Raw genomic sequence first — 17,361 nt, forward strand, 5'->3', positions numbered from 1 at the left:
AGAGGATTGCAAAAGAAAGAAAACATATGGAAGTATAAGTTGGGTTAAAATACCAAGTTTAAGTTTAAAGGGAAGGAAAATTATGTTGAAGGGGAGGACACATGGATCATTTATTTAATTTTCATGAAAGTTTACATAATATGCAGTTTTAAGGAAACTGATGAACAATGAAGAAGAGCATAAAGATAAACATTGAGGATTGACAAATTGAGAACCGTAGTTTTTGTTGTAAAATTCTCACAACAAAACAATTTTATAGAAGGGAAAATCTCACAAGATGGTCCACAGTATTCAAACTTGTGCTAAAAATGTTGTTGTATATTATAGTTGTTTCAAGAAACATCCTGTAGATGTCGCTGTTTAACGTGGACAGATGTTTTTTTTTGTTTGTTTTTTGTTTTTAAACTTTATTAACAACACAGTAATGATACAATACAAACAGTATAGGGAGTATTGGAGAAAAAAATAAACCAATAAACCACAAAAACAAAAGCAGAAATAAAATTTTACGATGTAAATCATACGTAATACAGAAATTAAGAGAGAAAAATAAATAAATATAACTTAAAAAGTGAATAAGCAACATTGCAAACCAATTTAAATCATCTGGCAATGTTGTCAACAATGTTTCTCAAGAGATGAGATGTCCTGCAGATCTGAATGTCAACATAAAACAAGTTTTTGTTAGGAAGGAACTGAGGAAATCTGGCTTTGTGAATATGATGTTTGTCCAAAAGACACATCAACTTTATCAAGTTATCATTTAAGTCCAAAAGTTTCTTGAATGAGTACAGACATAAAATAAATGAGAAAAGGACTCAATCTTCTTTTTGCAGAAGGAACATAAAGTGGAAACATTATGTCTAAAATTGTGAATGAATTAACTGCAGGGATAGTATCTGTGTAAAATTTTAATATGGATTTCTTTAACTTTATAGGGGACAAAAAAATCTGTTAAATTCAGGGCAAATATTCCTACAAAGGTTAGGAAACATCACTTTCCAAGGATGAAAGTGCCTACCCAGTAAGTAACATTAGAGAGGAAAAGTGAAGAAGTTAACAGCACTTTGTCCAATTTAGATACTGATCTAGATTTTAATTGTGTTTAGAAACGAGCCCCTGGCGTTGTAATATCAAAAGATTAATATAAGTAACATCAATACCTATCTATTCAGGAAGACTCTTATCTTAACATCTTAACTCTTATTATTATTATTTTCTTTATGTTGTGTGTTCAATTATTAATACTGTAAGCACTTTGAGTTTCACTGTGAATGAAAAGTGCGTTATGTTATTATTATTATTATTATTATTATTATTATTATTATTATTAATAATAATAATAATAATAATAATAATAATAATAATAATAGCTTACCCTCATCAACGCTTACCCTTCACAACCACGTGACGGTTGTTGTCCCTGCCGTAAAGCTTGAACCGCTGTCGTAAAGTCAAACTATTGTGACCTGACAGCCAGTAAGCAATGACGTTAGCGCATGCGTATAGCGAGCTTAGCTAGCCGTTTGTCTCCGAGGTCTAAACTGTCATTACAGAAACACGGAGGATGTAACGTTTTTCAAGTTTATTTTTACATTAAAGATACACCGCAAAAAATAAAACCGTAGCGACGAACACAAGCTGGATGTGAAAAGGGACACAAAGAAGCGAGCGCTGGAGTTCAGTCGGAGGGGAAACCATTTTATGATTGTCAATGCATCCGACCCACAAGGATATAAGTTACTACTCGTCTCGCTAGCTAAGTTAGCTAGCTAAACGATATTGTCCGTGTCGTGGATGGGTTCACTGTACACGGTACTCCTGGAAGAAACGGTGACCGGTGCTTAGCCGAACAACATGGATACTGCCGAAGAAGGTAAACAGAGACTTGTCGTTGCTTCCCAGCTAACTAGAGTTGAGTAGCACATCAACGGGAGCCAAGCCTGCTGCTGAGCTGGCCTGCTAGTGGTTAACTGAGCTGAGTAGCTTAGCTGAATAGCCTGTAAATGTGGTGTGTGAGATGCATTCAGAAAAACGAGAGAAGGCAGCAAAACATAGAGCTTCATATAAAGGTATATACTGTGAAGCAGCAATGTAACAGCATAGAAAGGACCAGAAGTTACTGGTGATGTCATCATGAGTATAGATATATAGATAGATAGATAGATAGATAGATAGATAGATGAGGGAAGTTTCTTGTGTAACTCAGTCAAGTGTGAGGATCTTGCTAATTAGAGTAGCTAACATGACCAGTTTCGTGTTTTGGGGGGGGGGGTTCTTAACAGGGAAATGCAATTCAGTTGTCCGTTTGTTGATTCCATTCAACTCATGGCGTTCTGCAGTATAACCCAAGAAACAAATGCCTAAATCAATAATCAATATAATATGTCAAGCTATCCATAAATAAGGTAGGAATGTAATCAAAAATGTGTGCACTAGAATAATAATCAAAATAAGCTGTCATGAAGGAAACTCACATTGTTGCTTAGTTTTAGTCTGCTCATCACTGGCTTGCTTGGCTCTGACAATGGGAACAATATACTCACCCACATGTTGTGTGTGTGTGTGTGTGTGTGTGTGTGTGTGTGTGTGTGTGTGTGTGTGTGTGTGTGTGTGTGCGCACCCTCAGCGGATATTTGTCGTGTGTGCCGCTCCGAGGGGACCCCAGACAAACCCCTGTACCATCCCTGTGTCTGCACAGGCAGTATCAAGTTCATCCACCAGGAATGGTAAGTGACAGTTTTGAATACATGGTATAATGTGCCAAAAGTTGGGTGAGCATTTCTATGGAAGCCCAGTATTCATGTTAGATCATGTTTTTACCTAGTGCTAGGCCCTGCGGTAAATATCAGACTGTGCCAGTGACATTAGTCAGCGGTGTTCGGCTGCGTCTCCCTTTGACAGCTGTCATTATTAAAACCTTGTCACACCCCCTTGTCTCCACAGAATCGAAATGTCAACTTCCCTTCTCTGTTAAACATTTACATGGTCAGTAAAAGATCAGTGACAGTAATATGACTTATTCACTCACTGTGTTAGTTAACTTGTTGCATTAGTCACTCCAAAAGTGTACTTTTAAACGATCTACCCACCCCAAAAATGAACCTTATGTCACAATCAGTTTACCCAAACCCAACTGTGACAAAGATGGATTGCTGAAAATTGATTGTGAAAGATTAATTCTACTGAGTTATGAGGTGTTATAATGGATTATACAACACAGTATAATGCAAATCATATTTCCACAACATTTTTCTCCAACATGGTTATTCCTGTCCCGCCTCTATGCATGTGAGCACAAAATGTCTTAAAGAGACCCTGTTCAGAGGATATTTGTTTTTTTAAATCAAAATCTGTAGGTTATTTTTAATGTCATAGTTTAAAAAAAGAAACCAGAATTTGTGTTTACATGGATGTTTCTATAAATAGATTATTGATCAAAGAGGATTATAATCAGATTACAACGGTGCAGTACAAATACTCTCACTTGACGAGAAAATCCAACAGGAATTTCCTTTTTGTAAGAGACTTAAGGTTTTGTTTTTACAGGGTGGGTGCTTAGTAATTTGATCACTTGATGGCAAATGCCACAGAAGAATCATGAAAGGATGCAGAACAGGTTCGTCCTCTATCGCATCCAGGTTAGAGTATCCCAGATCACTGGCCTGTGGCACGTCTGGTATCGGCGTGTTGAAAACAATTCCAGCCACTGCAGGTGTTTTGGAGATCATACTGTGTTCTCATTTGTTCTATCTGTGTGTGAGCGTCACTGGTAACAAGAGGGTCAGGTGGATTGAAACCCCCACGCAGAAGCAAAGGCTGAGCCTGGATTGTTCTGTAGTAATTGTTTAACATCAATCTGTATCCATATTAGTTTACAGTCACTCCACAAAGTTTAGAATAACAGCCCACTGTGTCCGGATAGTATAGTTTTGCTGATTGTATGCAATCTGCAGCTAAGCTTAGTTCATCTTGTTTTATTGCGATTGCTTACTAATAAAGGCAGACAAAACTCACAGCAACATCCGGTAACAGACCCAGTCATGTTTCACGTACTGTAGACTTCATTGTCCAGAAGTTCCACAGATATCAGGCATATTTGGTGTGGGCAATACGTACTTCAGACACAGTTGAGCCCTGTGGAAATGGCAGGTACTGACCTTCTCACAGCAGGGTGCCCAATGTGTGTTATGAAAATTCAACTTCAGCCTATCTGGTACTTAACTTAAACCTGTCTGTATATGAGCAGATGACTTTCAGTTTCTACTGGTAATGAAACAGGGAAATACGTTATACAAGACAGATAAAGTAAACCATCATAATTTGGGGTAATTAAGGGAATTATGGGATATTTTACAAACAACTTCCCTCACAGTTGTGTGTTACAATGTGTTTTATTGGTTTCGAGCTGTATCTCTACATCATATGGCCAGTTTCCCAAAGATAGTCCAGCTGCTTCCGATCTTTATAACTTTTTCTGAACTGAACCATGAAGGCATAAATGTGTCCTGTATTCTCTTTGGATCACGCTTGCTTACTTGTGGTGCATCGATAAAACGTTTTCATCAGGGGGAAGAGTTAGAACCTGGAAGATGAGCTGAAACTTGGATTGGTCTCTGTAGGTCTAATGACACAGTTCTTTATCAGTCAGTCATACTGTATGTGTTGGAATCAGATGGCGTAATAGCTCTCTTACGTAACCCAGCTGTTAATTCCACAGTCTTGCCTACACTATGTCACAACAAGTGGGGATGGTGTTATTACGAGCAACATACAAGCACAAAGCAGTTCAGAAATAATGGATACGCCCTTTTTAGTTGTTAATCACAGAGTGGGTTTTTTAACATGACTGACAGAGGATAAGTGCTCACAGTTGGTGTCTGTTGGGTCCAGAGTTCTTTGAGAGGTCATCAGAGGTGTGCCTATTTCCTCATCATGCTATATCCTGGTGTAGCAGCAGCACCGGTATCTGTGAAAAAGAATATGTTGAGTCAACATCAACATAACTTTGTGATGTTTAAATCTGCAACACAGGAGAAATTTCTAGACAGTTTTGGAGGGTGAAAATGTTACAACTATGGACCAGAAAAATCCAAATATTCCAAATCTGTTTACCAAACCAGAACTGAAATTTCAAATGTGACCACATACACACATATTCCTCTTTTTTATGTTTGTGGTGGCTTTAAAGTGGATGGTTTAAATGAACCAAGCTCTGCAATAGGTCTCCTTCGGTGTTGTGAATTTTCAGTTTTCTGATGTCTCTCCATAAATTCTTACATGCAAAATTACAAACCACTTGATTATAATACTGGTCTGTGTAAGGAAACTGGTCCTCATCCTGGGATAAAAACATACACATATTCAGCCATCACATGCATTAAGTTGTTGAATTCTGCTCTAATGTTCACCTTCTAAATGTTGTTTTACAGTTTGGTTCAGTGGCTGAAACACAGCAGGAAGGAGTACTGTGAATTATGCAAGCACCGATTTGCTTTCACACCAAGTAAGTACATGTGGCTGGATGGATCATCCAGTGTAATGTATTAAACAACCACAAGTTTCCTAAACAAGCCTCGCAGATGGGGCCATATGGTTCTCCTTTTTTATCAGTCGCATTTTACCAGTGACAATTTTCTTCATCATCATTATTGCGTAATATATTTTGTTAATACATAGTTTTGAATAAGAGAAACAGCTTGCAGCACTATAAACAGGAAAAGATGATACAAAAAAGATAATTTGAATGTCTCTGGTTCACTTTCTCCTTGTTTCCTCTTCAGTTTACTCCCCAGACATGCCCTCACGTCTGCCCATTCAGGACATTTGTGCCGGCCTGCTGACCAGTGTGGGCACAGCCATCCGCTACTGGTTCCATTACACACTGGTGGCCTTTGCATGGCTCGGTGTGGTTCCTCTCACTGCATGTAAGTAGTATATGTTGTAGAATGTGTATTCAAATACTGGATTAAACCTTTTGTACAAATAATTTCAATTGCATAGTTTAAATAAGCATCTTAAACATGCAACATTCTTCATGAATAGATTCATCAAATCAATGAAGGATCATAGTTTTTATCTGACTTCACCTGATCAGTTTGTTTAAAAGGTTTGAGAGTAGATCTTTATTATAAGTTGACTGTTTAAATGTATCTCCTTATCCACTTTTTTTGTCCCATTAGGGTGAAAGGAAGTGCCTCATTTTTGTGCACACACAGCGCATAATACGGTTATTGAAGAAATTACCATGATGTGTAATGTGACCATGACATAAGCCTTACGTATTAGCTCACGTTTATGGTTTAACATGATCAGGAGAATTACTGCTTAGGCCCCATTACATAACCGGCAATGCCTTATGTGTTCCTAGTTATCTAAATACCCTTCAGTGCGCAATGTAAAAAATGTAGGCTAAATCTGTTTAACTCTCATATTATGTAAGTTGGTATTCTGCAGGATTTTGTAAATATTGTGCAGCGTGTACAGAATAATATCTATTTATTTATCTTGTGTCTCTGTTTCAGGTCGCATCTACAAGTGTCTTTTTACCGGCTCTGTGAGCTCACTTTTGACACTGCCATTGGACATGCTCTCTACGTGAGTAATGATACCAGCATTCTCCAGCACTACATAAAATAGCATTGAAAATTATGTCAAACATAATGAAAGTTGGTTTATCTGAAATGTGATCTAGAGAATTTAAAATACATTCTCTTTTAATGCTTTTCCCAGAGGCTTCGTTTTTAAGGACCATACCAGTCTTTTGCCAATATGTTAATATGTTTGTTTTTTCATTGCGCTCCCGCAGAGAGAACCTGCTGGCAGATTGTCTACAGGGCTGCTTCGTGGTCACCTGCACCCTGTGTGCGTTTATAAGCCTGGTCTGGCTCAGAGAACAGATAGTTCATGGTGGCGCTCCCCAGTGGTTAGAGCAGCACCAACCGCCACCACCCAACGCAGCCGGACAAGCCAATGAGGTACATTGCTTTACCGATAGCTAATGAGGTGCTCAAACAATATCAAGACAAAATTTTTAAATCTGTTTTGTTTCCTTGTGGAGTAAGACTGCAACAAACAATTATTTTCATTATAGATCAATGTCAATTATTGTATCAATTAGTTGTTTGGCCTATAAAATATCCGAAAATGACATGAAAATTAAAAACTAATCATTGCAGCTTTACTGTGGAGCAAAGTTCAGAAGTATAAATATTTATAAGAAGGTTTTAAATCTGGTGTAGATGTTGAAGAATTGTTACATGACAAGTGTTTGTGAGAATAAGTGCATGAGTTCATCAGAAGTGAAGAATGAAAATGTTGATGGTGCACACAGAGAGTTTTTTGTCTGTCTTCTATAACCATGTGCATCATTTGGTTGCCAATATTGTACCACAACCCATATATTTATTCTGCAGTTTCCTTCCATGACACATAAACTGATGCATTCACTCATGTGGTCTTAGTCACACACATGCACACAAAACCCCACTATGTGTCCTTTATTTAAGAATGCATCTTCTTCCCTCACCCTCAGGCACAAGCTGCAGGTCAGGGAGCAGCTGATGAGCCGCCCGCAGCCCAGCCAGCCCCTGCTGATCCACCAGCCCAGAATGAGGCAGAGCCTGAGCCCCCTGATGTCCCCCCAGACCAGGCTGATGACCCTGAGCTGGAAGAGGAGGAGGGGGCAGCCGCTGAAGATGCAGACCCCAACAATGGAGCACAAGGTTTGAGTTTGAGAAAGGGCTGTTATTCAGTTTAGTATTGATTTAAATTAAAGGTATAGTATGCAGGATTTGTCGGTCGGTGTTTGTAAACAGACAGCATTCAAAGTTGACCCCTCCTCCCTAGAGAGAGAGAGAGAGAGAGAGAGAGAGAGAGCAGTGGTGGACAAGTGAGTTAGAGAGTGAATGAAGAGAGCGAGCAGCGCTGGTGAGAACAAAGCCATGAATCAGATAAATAAAACACTACTTTCTGATTGATTTACGACGATTACGTTCTAAAGCACAAACAAACACACCCATACCTCCGCACAACCCAGTGGGAAGGTGCCGCATTGCTGGATTTTGTGTGAATGCAGAGCTTTATCCCGTCCGCTGTGGCCTCTCTGCTCTCTGTGTGTGTAGCTCAGCCCTGCCCCTCGGTCAAGCAAACACACAGACCTGCAACTCTTTATACATCCATGACACTGAGCGGAGCAGAGGAGAGAGAGACGGAGATGTAACCTGGTTGCTATGCTACGAGTCCCAACCTCACACCATGTGCACTGTTATTGGCTGGGGGCCAGAAGCGTCCTGAACACAGCAAAATAATTTAAAAATACAGGCAGAGGGCAGAGTCTCTGCAGATAAATACATCACTACACGCTTTTAGTGGGTCATAAGTGATGATTAAGAGGGATTACTTTTTTTTCTTTACATTGTTTTTAGGATCGTGCATAGTATACCTTTTAAGCACAATACCGGAGTTTCCTGTTGGCTTTTCTCAGGCAGGTGTAGCAGTATCCATTTTAATCAGAACTAAAGCCAGAGGTGTCGAGCTCTCCAATAAAAAAAACAAATTATTTATTGGAGCAACATCTGTTTGTAACAGAAAACAACAGGGTTTTTGAGAATGCAGTCTTAATTTTGAGAAACACTAGAACAGACATTACCATTAGCATTAGAGCATACAAATTGTTTCCACCATGGTCTCATTTGTTAACAATTTGCCAAGGCATCACAGTTAATTTGAGAATGATATAATGACATGTCAGAAAGCTACCCATAGTGCTCATATCTCACTCATTTGTTTTGTTCTACCATGGTTAATGGACTGATTTTTGCCGCAGGCTAAGCAAAAAGGGCTGATAATGAGTTGTGATAGTATTATGCATTATTCTAGCTGTGGGGTGTCACAGCTAAATGACTGCAGCCTCACAATAGCCTGCTTTGCACGTCAGAGTTAACAAATTTTCCCAGAATAACATTAATAATGGAACAGTAACTGCCTTCTGATATATTGTTTTTCCGCTCCGTTGCCAAAAGATTACTCTAAATCAAAACATATTTAACCAGACAGACACTATAACAGGGATGTCCTATTCAAATACTGTGCACTGTGATGCTGCCATATCTGACAAGCAGGAAAATACAGGTTAAATTTATTTTGACAAAGACATAAGTGGGATTATGTTGTTAATGTAGATATTTTGAAATTACTGACTGTTATAAATGTAGTAATCTTTGATCGCATTTAAACATGATATCTTTCTCTGCAGATGACATGAATTGGAATGCTTTGGAGTGGGACAGAGCGGCAGAGGAGCTCACCTGGGAAAGGGTAACATGACATTACCGATCTCCAAACACTCCAGTCTCAGTACACACTTTACAAAACACTACAGGTACAAGTCTACTCACATGAAACACTTTCTGTTTCCCACTCAGATGCTTGGCCTGGATGGTTCACTGGTATTTCTGGTAAGTGTTGATATCCATAATTGTCAGTTGTGTTTTTTTACATTGCAAATATTTTGCATGTTATTATGCATATTTAAAGTCTTAACACTTGATGACTCCTGTGTCTTTGTCTTATAGGAGCATGTGTTTTGGGTAGTGTCCCTTAACACGCTCTTCATCCTGGTCTTTGGTGAGTAGACTGAAACACATATAAATATGATTGCATTTGTCAATTTTAAGTTTATGGAAAGTGGAGAAAAAAAAATGTCTTCCTTTCTCCCCCCTCTGTCATTCAGCATTTTGTCCCTACCACATTGGGCACTTTTCTGTCGTGGGTCTTGGCTTTGAGGAATATGTAAGACACTACTTTCATCAGCTCAATTTTTATAATATTGAGTCTCTTAAATTATGTACCTTAATTTTTTGACTGCTTCTAAATATTTTTCTTTAGGTCCAGGCTTCCCATTTCGAGGGCTTAATCACAACCATTGTGGGCTACATACTGCTGGCCATGACGCTCATCCTCTGTCACGTATCCTTTCACCTAACAACATCATCCCCCTGTACACCTCTGAAATGTAGCACTTAATCCAATTAGTATCAGATACTGTTTGGTATGTGCATGCGGTGTAGATCCTTAACGGCTGTGTTTTAGGGACTGGCTGCTCTGGTCAGGTTCCAGCGTTCCCGACGTCTCCTGGGAGTTTGCTACATTGTTGTCAAGGTAACGCCGCGAAATGATTTTCTGCTTCATGTTACTCATGTAAGCACTGTCCTTGGTGGAAATGCTCACTGACATATTCATTTCCTGAGATTTATTACCAGAATATAACACCGAATCATATTTTATTTACAGTCAATCACAGAAACTGTGGGATGGAAAGAATTTAATACAGTAATCAAGATAAATAGCCAGTATGCTAACAGACTGCATTTATAGAACGCCCACAAGCAGTCTTTTACAGTATCAAAATACTGCTCATGATAAATAGGTGTAATGTGTTACTTAGAAACTGCTTCAATTACAGGTCTCTCTGCTGGTTGTTGTGGAGATTGGTGTTTTTCCACTGATCTGTGGATGGTGGCTCGACATCTGCTCTTTAGTAAGAATCTCTTGCTCTCCTTTCTCTGGTTTAAATATGACTGTATTACTCTTATAAATCATGTTGTTGCTTTTGTTTTTGAAAACCTGGCTCCTCACATGTTTCTCGTTAAACTGGTTTATTATGTTTTTAATTGGTAACATAGTGACAATAGGCTTATTTTTAATTTCTCATCCCATATTTTATATTGCAAAATGCCATCATGAAATAGTTTCTTTTTTTTCAAGCAGTCTTTAATGATTTCTCCACTATCACTGTAAAAGCTATTCTTCTAAACACAGATGCTTCTACATTGTTTTCACACACATTGCTAAAATGTGAGTGGTGTTCCCTAATCCGTCACAGAGCCGCTGAAGTGGCTTTGAACAGGGCTGTGTGGCACAGACACAAAAGCAGATGGTGTTGCTCTCAGTTCCTGTATTTATTAACACACAGAAAAATAGAAAACAAACTGTTCTATGACTGGCAAGAGTTACGCATGCCTCTGTGCTGCAGCTCCCACGAGTTCACATGCAAACTCTTTATGCTAGGTAGCAGGGAAGCAAGTCCCTCTAACCCTTCAGTCGACCTAAGCTCACCACCCTGTGCTGCTCAGTGTAAACCGGTGGATATGTGTTTCCCCTGTCTTAAGTCAGTCAACCTGCCTCTGAACAGGTGCACCAGCTAACACAGCAGAGGGTAACCATATCCCTACTGCTCTGCAGCTGTTCACCTGTGGAAAGAATTTAATTTTCCTGAAAATGGACTGTGTGGAAGAGGCTATCTTTATCATTTATCAGCTTGTCACACAAATGAAGTGGCGCCTCTGATAATGACAAAGGTCATTTATCTTTGCGACAAGGCTGTTTTTAGAAGGTAGAATAAATATATAGGACATCTAAAATATCCACTCTATTTAAAGGTAGAAATAGAGACAACGGTACTTACATAAGTGAACAATCTGGACTTAAGTTTGAATAGCAGTGGAGGAATCCGTCATCTTGCAGAAAATGATCTTTCTTTCTTCTCATTTTAATCTGTGAAGCATATGGCATATGCAAATGTAATTCATTGCACATTTCACTGTGGTTCATCATCAAGCCAACTGTGCACTCATTCATTAGAGAGCATTATCTTAGAACAAATACTGAATTTGAATTGATCTAAATGTTATCTTTATGTAACATTTTACTCTCCTCGTCCTGCAGGAGATGTTTGATGCGTCACTGAAAGACAGAGAGTTGAGTTTTAAATCAGCACCTGGTACCACCATGTTCCTGCACTGGCTCGTTGGAATGGTCTATGTCTTCTACTTTGCTTCTTTCATCCTCCTCCTGAGAGAGGTAAGATCCTTACAACAAACAATAACAGTTTGCTTTCTTAGGTTGTGATTTAGAGAAGCCAGGCCTAAGTTACTTTACTGTATTTTTGCTTATGAAAATACAATGCGATACAAAAACTGTAGCTAACTTGTATTGTTTGTCCATCAGGTGCTGAGGCCTGGAGTGCTGTGGTTTCTGAGAAACCTCAATGACCCAGATTTTAACCCGGTGCAGGAAATGATTCACCTACCTATCTATAGACACCTGCGGCGGTTCATCCTGTCTGTGGTGGTGTTTGGCTCTATAGTGTTGCTCATGCTGTGGTTGCCCATCAGGCTGATTAAGCTACTGCTGCCCACCTTCCTACCATACAATGTCATGCTCTACAGGTAACCAGCATATCAAATTATAGGTCACTCAGCACTTAACTGTATGAAACCTTTGTCTCCCTGAAATGATGTGAGAAACTCGCTTCTCTTTATGCCAGACAACCCCAATGTTTTGCTGCAGTACATCTTGAGCTAAAGAGGAAATACTGACCATATGGCCGGTGTGAATGAATGAGCAAAGACATAAGAGGAAACACACACTCCATCTGATTTTATCAAATTAACTGCAAACAGAAGTCACAAGCACAAAAACTGTTCTGTGCAACCATTTGGCACTCTGTTGGAATGTCTTTTTCTGAATCTGTCCCCTTCTTCTCCCTCAGTGATGCCCCGGTCAGCGAGCTGTCTTTGGAGCTGTTATTACTGCAGGTTGTGCTGCCGGCTCTATTGGAGCAGGGACACACTCGTCAGTGGCTCAAAGGCCTAGTGAGAGCCTGGACAGTCAGTGCAGGATATTTACTGTAAGTAAAAAAGCCAATGACCTGCTTGAATGCACTTTTCACATTTCAACTAACAAGTTTGTTTTTTGTTTGTTTGTTTTTTTTATCACATTTTTTAACTGAATCTCTGCCTCCACAGAGATCTCCACTCCTACCTCCTCGGGGAGCAGGAGGACAATGATGCCAACCAGCCGGTGAACAACAATAACAACAACAACCCTCCCCCTGGTCACCATAACAACAATAATAACCCGGCCCCAGCTGTTGGCGAGGGGCTGCATGCGGCCCACCAGGCTATCCTGCAACAAGGTGGACCAGTGGGCTTCCAGCCGTACCATCGTCCTCTTCGCTTCCCATTCAGGGTGAGACAGTCCTGTGGTTTTGAACACATAATGCTGTAGTTTTTGGAACGGGCTCTGCAAAATTATATGTTTTATTATTGTCTTTTTGTTTTCTTTTTTCATGCAGCTTTTGTGCTTTTTTTGACTTCCAGTGTCAGGAATCTTTTGTTAGAGTTTACAGTTCTTTCCCTCTGGCTGATGTTTGAACTTTGGCAGTGTTTTTTTGAAATCAGTAACAACATGGTGACTGTAGCCTGTAAAACTACACAACATGACAATGAAAAAACTTTCATTGGCACCATTACTTGAATGCAACTGCAAGTTCAGTTAAACATTTTACCAAGGCTGCTACTGTAAAAGAAGGCAACACCCTCTTAATTTATAGTTACCTTAAAAATGAAAGAGGTTTGTTTGCAGGCAGGAGAGATAGTGAAAGATGTTAACTCTTGAGGTGATAATGCACTGAGCTAGGTTCATCTGAATATCATAATATAATTCAAAACTGATTGTAAAACAGAAGCTGCAGTTTCTTTTTCCCATGCAGTCTCTTCTTCAGATTTACTACAGCTGCCTTCTATTTTTGGTTCCCCACACAAATTATAAACATGCCAACGCCCTAGGTACCACTTACTGAGGCCATATAACTCCCAGTGATTCTGAGTTTCTGCTTCTCTACTTTCTTAGAACCGACAGATGTGATACACAAAGCACCCCCCCCCCCAAATGTCCACATACACTCCTCTTCCTTTATGTAAAAGGCCTTGATCTCGACACTCATGGACATAGTTATTATATCCTGCGCATTATAAAAGTGTTTTTTTAGTTTATCCAGTGTGTCCAAACACGAAGCTTTTATTCTAAAACATCTGTCCTCTTTTCTCCAGATCGTGTTGCTGATCGCATTTATGTGCATCACTCTGCTGGTGGCCAGTCTGGTGTGTCTTACCCTACCAGGTGAGATTTGGACCAGCCACCAATTTTACACTTTGTTGACCCACACCCAAACCATAATTGAAGGGTGCATCTATGTGTATGCATGTCTGCTGTTTGAACTATTCTATTTTAAGCTCATATAGTAATTTATCTTTCCCTCAACCAGACCCGAGGACCACTGCAAAGTTAGAAACAGTTTGGTCATGTATGTTTTGTCACATGTGTTTCAGTGTTCACTGGGCGTTGGCTGATGTCCTTCTGGACAGGAAACTCCAAAATCCATGAGCTGTACACAGCAGCATGCGGTCTGTATGTCTGCTGGCTGTCGATCCGCGGAGTCACTGTGCTGCTGGCTTGGATGCCCCAAGGACGCACTGTCATCGTACATAAAGTCCAGGAGTGGACACTCATGGTAGGCATTAGTAAGCAGCCTACGCCGTTGGCAAATACCAACATTGGGAAGTAGAGTGACAAAGTAATTAGTTTTCCAATAAATTCCATCTGAATGTGATATTTTGGTTAAACGGTTGCTTTCTGTCTGAGATGATTTTGTAGCCAATATCCAATTTTTTCCTGCATCCACATTGTAGCCCCTACTAAAGTGATCAACCTTTTCAGTGCTGCAACAGTTTTGTCCCATTGAAGAACACATTTGGTGCCATAAAAGGAAAATAAAATCTAAATTACCATACTTGTCACCATCATTTTTTTGCTAACACAGCCCTGTAATGTGGCAGGAAATGGAACATTTTCAGTATACATGGAACACAATGAAGACTTTCACAATAAATTATGTTAATTGTCTATTCTCTATATGTTTGTGTAGATCCTGAAGACCCTGGTAGTAGCTCTGCTGGTCGCTGGAGTCATTCCACTGCTGCTGGGCCTGTTGTTTGAACTGGTCATTGTGGCTCCACTCAGGGTACCTCTGGACCAAACTCCCCTCTTCTACCCCTGGCAGGTATGATTACGTGTCTTTCTGTCTTTTCACCATCACTCTGTTTCCCTCCTAAAGACTTTTATTTAGTGGTTCACTTTTTATGTATTAATGTGTAGTGGTTCTTTTAATCAGTTTGCCAATTTATTAATTTTTAACCATAATTACATGTTTCTCAGCAGGATCTATAAACCTACATAAAGTATCTGTGAATCATGAAGGAGCTCTTCTTACATTGTTTATATCTCTGTTATCTACAGGACTGGGCTCTTGGAGTGCTCCATGCCAAAATCATTGCTGCCATCACTCTCATGGGTCCTCAGTGGTGGCTGAAGACTGTTATTGAGCAGGTGAGTTTTAGATGTGTATTACAGGCAAATATTCAGTTAAACACTGAATCTTATGAGGCTGTGTAATTCTTCTTTAGTCTGACAAATGTTTGTTACATAACTTGAACTAATGGTGATTCATTAAATATAACAATAACAAGTCTAAACTTTCTTCTTAGGTTTATGCAAATGGTATTCGCAACATTGATCTTCAGTTTATCATCCGTAAACTGGCAGCCCCGGTCATCTCAGTCCTGCTGCTGTCTTTGTGTGTGCCGTATGTGATCGCTGCTGGGGTGGTTCCTGCTGTAGGTGAGTGTCTGAGTACAGGTGGATCAGTTAGAAAGGTTATTTGTTCAAGCTTGCCATTTTCTCTGTTGGTTTTCAATAATTTCACCTATTGAGTGTGAGGCCAAAACAGGCGCAGTGACAAATAGAGCTGAGTAATAAATACAATCTCAATTGCAAAGGGAGAGGAATAAAGCACTGGCCTCATCCACTTTAATCCACTCAGAGCACTGACGTTTTCCTTTAGATTCATTCTGTACATTAGCATTTTTGTTCAAGTTATCAAGCGACATAACATTTCTTATCATATTTTTTTTTTGTTGCAGTGACTACAGTGTCACTGTTTTGGTTAAACAATGTGTAACTTAGTGTGTTACTTCCACAGGAGTGACCCCAGAGATGGAGATTTTAATGCAGAGGAGAATCTACCCGTTCCTCTTGATGGTGGTCTCACTTATCGGCATCCTGTCCTTCCAAATCCGACAGTTTAAACGCCTTTATGAACACATCAAGAATGACAAGTAAGGTTTTTGTAGCGTAGTACACCAGTAGAAAGCAATAAGTGTTTATAATAGTTTATGATGTGGTCAGTGATAAAACTTGGGCTTTTTCGATGTGCACAACATTTTGGATGGTAACTGTAAAGCCAGTTTCCAGTTTTCCAGAAACAAACAATGCAAATATTTCCTATACTAGTTGGAATTTAGATTTTTTTAAAAACTTCTTTAAAGGGGACATAGCATGCTTTTTGTGGTTTTCTGTCATTTATATACTGTTATAATGTCGGCTGTCGAGGTAAAGTTAGAAAACATGAGGTGAATGTATGTAAAATGCTCCCTGCAAGTCAAAAGCCCAGGCTTTAGCCTGCTCTGAATACTCTGTTTGCAAAGTTGCCTCTAATGCCCGATCAAACTGACATCAGCTTGTCATGCACACTCATGCATGTCTGTTCCCATAGCCTCAGAAGTCTGCCGAGAAGCAGTTTCTGGAAGCTAACCAATCAAAACAGAGTGTCTTAAAGAGACAGGAGCTAAAATGGGCAAAATTTGAATTCATGTGTCAAAGTTGTCAAGGAAGTGCATAATTATGTCCTTGAACTGGAAATAACGCCATCAGTGGAGCTGTGATAAGACTAAAAACAACAAAAATCAGTGTTATGATTGTAATGATAATAATAATCTCTCTCCTTGCAGGTACCTGGTTGGCCAAAGACTTGTCAACTACGAACGGAAAGCTGGAAGATCGACTTCAGTCCCACCCCCCAACCCTGTCGCAGAGTAGATTTTTTGTGTCACACGTCGCCACATTTTGCACCTGTTGCCCTGCATACATCCTGCCCCCAACCCCTCCACCCCAGCCCTTTTTGATTTTCAACTCAGTCCTTGGACCGTAATCCTTTTTGAATCTCCTGTGGATCTTGGTGGATTTGATGGATGTCATTGAATTTTTTGAATTCCCTTTTATGCCCATTAAAGGTGGGCAGGGAAAATGTATTATAATCATGGGACAGCGACGTAACCCCCTCAGACAAAGGGAGTGGGCAGGAGGGTGAGGGTTAGAGGTTTGATTTGAAGCTCAACATCTGTATTGTCGTTCACGCCTTGCTTTGTAAAGTGCTACCTGATAATTTGTACATGTGTAAATACTTTGAACGCAGACTTTGTCTTAAAAAAAGGACATATGGATTAATGCAATGACCATTGTACATCTTAAAAGTGTATGTATAATTTATTAAATCAAACTGACAATTTATCTGTTTTTGTTGCATGTGTCAAGATGAGAAATGTACAGGTGGTTGTTGTTTAACAGGTAGATTTGGGTGTGGCGGTGAAGCGGAAAGATCAGGATCAGGCCAGTTCTACA

At 39.6% G+C, this 17,361-nt stretch overlaps 1 protein-coding gene across 1 annotated transcript; it reads left to right on the forward strand.

Annotated features, from left to right (window-relative positions):
- Positions 1–1,440: 1,440 nt before the first annotated feature.
- On the forward strand, positions 1,441–17,250 carry LOC121888264 (E3 ubiquitin-protein ligase MARCHF6). The gene is made up of 25 exons (XM_042399702.1): positions 1,441–1,876; positions 2,630–2,729; positions 5,433–5,506; positions 5,784–5,927; positions 6,525–6,597; positions 6,809–6,977; positions 7,535–7,724; positions 9,257–9,318; positions 9,426–9,458; positions 9,576–9,627; positions 9,734–9,792; positions 9,889–9,969; positions 10,093–10,161; positions 10,466–10,540; positions 11,728–11,862; positions 12,010–12,230; positions 12,554–12,691; positions 12,810–13,032; positions 13,896–13,965; positions 14,175–14,356; positions 14,771–14,905; positions 15,142–15,231; positions 15,390–15,522; positions 15,884–16,019; positions 16,692–17,250. Exons 1-25 carry the CDS (start codon positions 1,858–1,860, stop codon positions 16,777–16,779), a joined length of 2,751 nt encoding a protein of 916 aa, XP_042255636.1. The 5' UTR covers positions 1,441–1,857; the 3' UTR covers positions 16,780–17,250.
- The last annotated feature ends 111 nt before the right edge of the window (positions 17,251–17,361 follow it).

Source organism: Thunnus maccoyii, chromosome 21 (genome assembly GCF_910596095.1).
Source record: "Thunnus maccoyii chromosome 21, fThuMac1.1, whole genome shotgun sequence".
NCBI classification, from domain to species: domain Eukaryota; kingdom Metazoa; phylum Chordata; class Actinopteri; order Scombriformes; family Scombridae; genus Thunnus; species Thunnus maccoyii.

Excerpts from the sequence above, each read along its gene's own strand:
- LOC121888264 (XM_042399702.1), top strand. Across the intron at positions 5,928-6,524 it reads TGTGGTTCCTCTCACTGCAT|GTCGCATCTACAAGTGTCTT; the intron begins GTAAGTAGTATA and ends TCTCTGTTTCAG. Across the intron at positions 9,628-9,733 it reads GCTCTTCATCCTGGTCTTTG|CATTTTGTCCCTACCACATT; the intron begins GTGAGTAGACTG and ends TCTGTCATTCAG.